At 40.5% G+C, this 4,258-nt stretch overlaps 1 protein-coding gene across 1 annotated transcript; it reads left to right on the forward strand.

The window, feature by feature from the left end:
- Positions 1 to 3,858, forward strand: LOC308077698 (uncharacterized protein). Its single transcript, XM_080418560.1, has 5 exons — positions 1 to 61; positions 676 to 781; positions 2,623 to 2,760; positions 3,156 to 3,266; positions 3,685 to 3,858. Exons 2-5 carry the CDS (start codon positions 700 to 702, stop codon positions 3,735 to 3,737), a joined length of 384 nt encoding a protein of 127 aa, XP_080274686.1. The 5' UTR covers positions 1 to 61; positions 676 to 699; the 3' UTR covers positions 3,738 to 3,858.
- The last annotated feature ends 400 nt before the right edge of the window (positions 3,859 to 4,258 follow it).

The following is a 4,258-nucleotide window of genomic DNA, read 5'->3' on the forward strand; positions in this document are numbered from 1 at the left end:
AGGGCCTGATGAAGAGGGTGCAGAAGAAACAAGTCAAGGCCCAGGCTCCTGTGTTATAACGGTACAGTTGTAATAATGTGTAATTGGATAGAGTTACTTACCCTTATCTATATTGGTTGCTTGGTTCAAATGTATTACAGCAGCCAGCCTGCTGTAATAACTAACATTCTAACTTGAATGTGTTTTTGCTGAATGTTCATACCGGGTGATGCTTCTGGTGCCATTTTTAATATGTGTTTGATATTTAATGTTGTCTTATTAGCTGGCTCTGTATGTTTGATTCAAAAACATCTTTACAGAGATTTATGATAAGATCAATTATGAAAGTTGACAATACAATCAATATGTCAGTGTTTAGTCTTTGGTATCATGACACCTTGGTGTTCTGTCAAAACATGTCATGGCAAGATTAGTAGACATACTATGTACAGTATAAACACTATACAAATACACTTGAAAAGTAATTGTTTTGTGTTTGTTTACTAGTGTATGACATTGACTGCACATACATGTAGAGCCACATTAAGCTCCTCATTACATGGTTGTCTTGTTTTGTAAGTAATGGTTGCTGTTGGATAGATCACAATGACTGCATGTGTTCAACAACTGTGTGTACTTCATCTCATATTTGTAATATGAATATTATCTCCTGTACCTCTTCTTATGGGGATGCAGTGACAGGTGCTCTCTCAACCCAAGATGTACAAACTCATGTTGGGTGGTCTACTCTGTGCCATCACAGGAGCCATCCTGATTCTCCCCGTGGCTTTCAGTCGAATCCGTAAGTAATTCACACGCATGTACACAACATAGTTTAGACCCACCATTAAGTTACATGATGCTAGTGCCTCTCATTCAGGATACACAGTGATGGGAGGAATGCATTACATCATTTGCAAAATTGAGCAGAAACCTTGAATCTTTATTTTTTTCTAAACCAATGCTATTGAACACCCTTTTACGTCTGTCTGTGGGTTTTACAAAAGCGTTTGTGACGAAACCTCGTCACTTCATTCGATCCTCAAACTGCTGCCAAAACCTCATTCCTACACCCCCTCTCTGTGTGGCGCACGGAAGATAAACAAACATTAAGGAGCTGATTTCGTCTGACTTCGTCTGAGGTAAACTCACATTGTTTTTGAATCATACTCCGGGAGTGTTTATTTTGTGCGATTGACATGAGGACATCCACTCAGAACATAATGATTGATGACTTGTATAGGAATTGAAATCACAATGTATAATACGTGTGTGAGTGTGTGTACACACACCCATGAAAATGTTTCCTTTTTTGTTGTTGTTTCTTTTAGATTCCCATGATGGGACTGAGGATGACACAACTGGAGGAATGGATAAAGAGCAGAATAAGAGAAGAGAGCAAGGGAGAATAGCTTAACAACAAGCCTCGGGTGATGGGGCCAAGATGCCAGTCACCTGCATTTGTCAAGTCCTCCAAGCATCACTGCAGTGAAATTGGAGATGCTGAGAGGGAAAGGATTTTTAAATGCTTTTGGGAGAACATGGACCGGGAAGAGAAACAACGTACGGCGTGGTATGCTAGATGTCACACCAGTACAGAGGAGAAGGGGGTCTGAAACGTCACGAAGATCATCTACTCGTGTTTTCTGTTTAAATGTTAGTGGACAGAGAAGGAGGGTGTGAAGGAGTTTGTTTTTGGCCACACTTGGATAAAGGGAATGGTCTGCCTTTAAGTGGGGGCAAGACACAGACGAATGTGGCATCACAGGACAGAGGTGAGGCTCTTGAGTTTGTGAGGAATATTCTACAGGATCTCCCTAGGGTGCCCTCCCACTTCTGTTGGTCATCAACATCAAAACACTACCTGGAGCCTGTCTTTCAGTCCATGACTGAACTGCATAAAGTGCACCATCATGCAGTTGAGGAGAAGATGCTGAGGCCATAATGAAGGCAGGTGTTTAAGTGGACTTGGGTCTTTATCATCCAAAGAAGGACCAGCGCGACACCTGCTGCAGTGCAACTTGCCAGATAATGAATGGCAGGACCACTATCTTAAAAAGGTCCAACATTAGTTGTTGACAGTCTCACACACACACAGACGGACAGGGGCGAAAACATCATAACGAGATAATTACGGTCATGCTGTGGTCAGGAGGTAATGCTTTCCTTGACCACTAGAGAGGACATACACTGGGATATACATGCTGAATAAATGACCATAATTGTCACTTTTCATGCAGTGAATAACACCCACAAACAAGCACAGAATTCAAGAACTACAATACTTGTGCAATATTATTCTCTTATATACAGTAGGCACTTACACATTGTTGCTTAAACTAATACTAGACTATTGATTTTTGCCTTGTACAGTATGTGTTGTTTTATACTCACTTATTTATTTTTCTATTTGTATGGAGCCCGCCTATTCTAAGGATTTCACAGTGAGTGTACATATTACAAAGTGACAATAAACTCTCTGAGCTCAATTATTTATTGAGCTCAGAGAGCAAACAAACAGGTAAGCAAGTAAGTAAGTAAGTAAGTAAGTAAGTAAGTGAGTAAGTAAGTAATGAAATGTCGCATTTCACATGATCATTGATGATTTGTTCCATGTTCTCCCCTGTCTGTCTCCCCCAACAGCAAATCCAGACAATGATGCCATCTTCATCGTTATGTCGACTGGGATAAGCTTCCTTGGCATCATCGTTGGAATGGCATGCTGTCATTCCTGCAAGGGGGCGCATTTGTTGGTTGCAGGGATTTTGTTAATTACTTCCAGTGAGTGTTCACACACGTTTTCACAGCAAAATCCTTTGTGAGAGTGTTCAATTGGACCCTTGATGGTCCAAAAAGTAACCATTCGATTCTCAAAATGAATGGTCTAATTCTATACTCTCTGAATCACACACACACACACACACACACACACACACACACACACACACACACACACACACACACACACACACACACACACGCGCACACATGCACATACTCTCATACTTTTGTGCGCGTGCGCACACACACACACACACACACACACACACACACACACACACACACACACACACACACACACACACACACACACACACACACACACACACACACACACACAAATGCACTCAATATGAATAATAATCTTGTAACTCCCAATGTCTCACCTTTCTCAGCTGCCTTTGGTGCGGTGGCCATGAGCATGTATACCCTCTATGATGTCAGCCATTACTTCACTTTAGTTTGCGGACTAGGCTGGGGGGCTGTGCTCTTAACCTTGCTTTCAGGTAAGGATGGAGAAAACCCATGGACACTGATCTCCTAATATAATCTGAACCTGGGCAAACAATGACATACATGGTTGTTTTTAAAGTGTATCTACATTAAGTTGCTGATTGGATTTTAACTTTCTACTTGATGAGAGTAAAGCACACATCAGCATATTGTAATGATAATGAAATTAATTATATTAATCGACACAATATTATTTTATGGAAGAGTCCTTTTAGAATGGTGGGCTATTTGAAGGCAAATGCTGCCTGTTCATGCAGTAGAAATCTCTCTTCAGCTCTCTCTAGAGCTGGCCTCAAAGCTAGCATGTTAAAGCCACATGTTCTATACTGAAAATATAACATTATATAATATCCCTTGTTGTGTCCCTGTGTGCATCCATGACTGAACAACACCGCCTTCTGTCTGTTGCAGCTTGCCTTTACATCAGTGGCTACATAATAAAGAAAAGGACTGACAAACGCTAGAGGGAGACAACCACCCAAGACGTTCTGCTTTTAGGATAAAGAGGACAGTGCTCCATTGAAATGGAAGCCAGGGACTGATTCAGAAAGACTTATTGGGACTGCATTAAGCATCAAGGATATTTCAAGGCATATTTGTGATGAATAAGAATTTTAAATATAAATAGTGGTATGACTTTTTTTTATAATGGCAATTATGCAGTGCATGTGTCCCAAATGTCTAACCAGTTTCAAGTATTTATTTTAAATAAACTTAAATGTAAAATGTTCTCTAATTGAAATGCTTCTCTGCCTTTATAGAAATTGAACTTTTTCTGCCTTTATTGATAGTCACAGTGGAGAGAGACTTAAACCGGTAACTGGCTGTCAGGCATCAGAACCTGTGGTATGCAGCCTAACCAATCAGCAATTGGGCGCTCCCTCAAATAAACTTCAATCTCGATCTAGGTTTTTTCAAATCGAATAGATAATGTTGCACTTTTTGTTGCACAAATATCGGTCAGAACATTGGTAATCGGTGGTCT

The sequence above is a fragment of the Gymnoscopelus braueri genome, assembly GCF_963280865.1.
Source record: "Gymnoscopelus braueri genome assembly, chromosome: 22".
Taxonomy (NCBI): Eukaryota; Metazoa; Chordata; class Actinopteri; order Myctophiformes; family Myctophidae; genus Gymnoscopelus; species Gymnoscopelus braueri.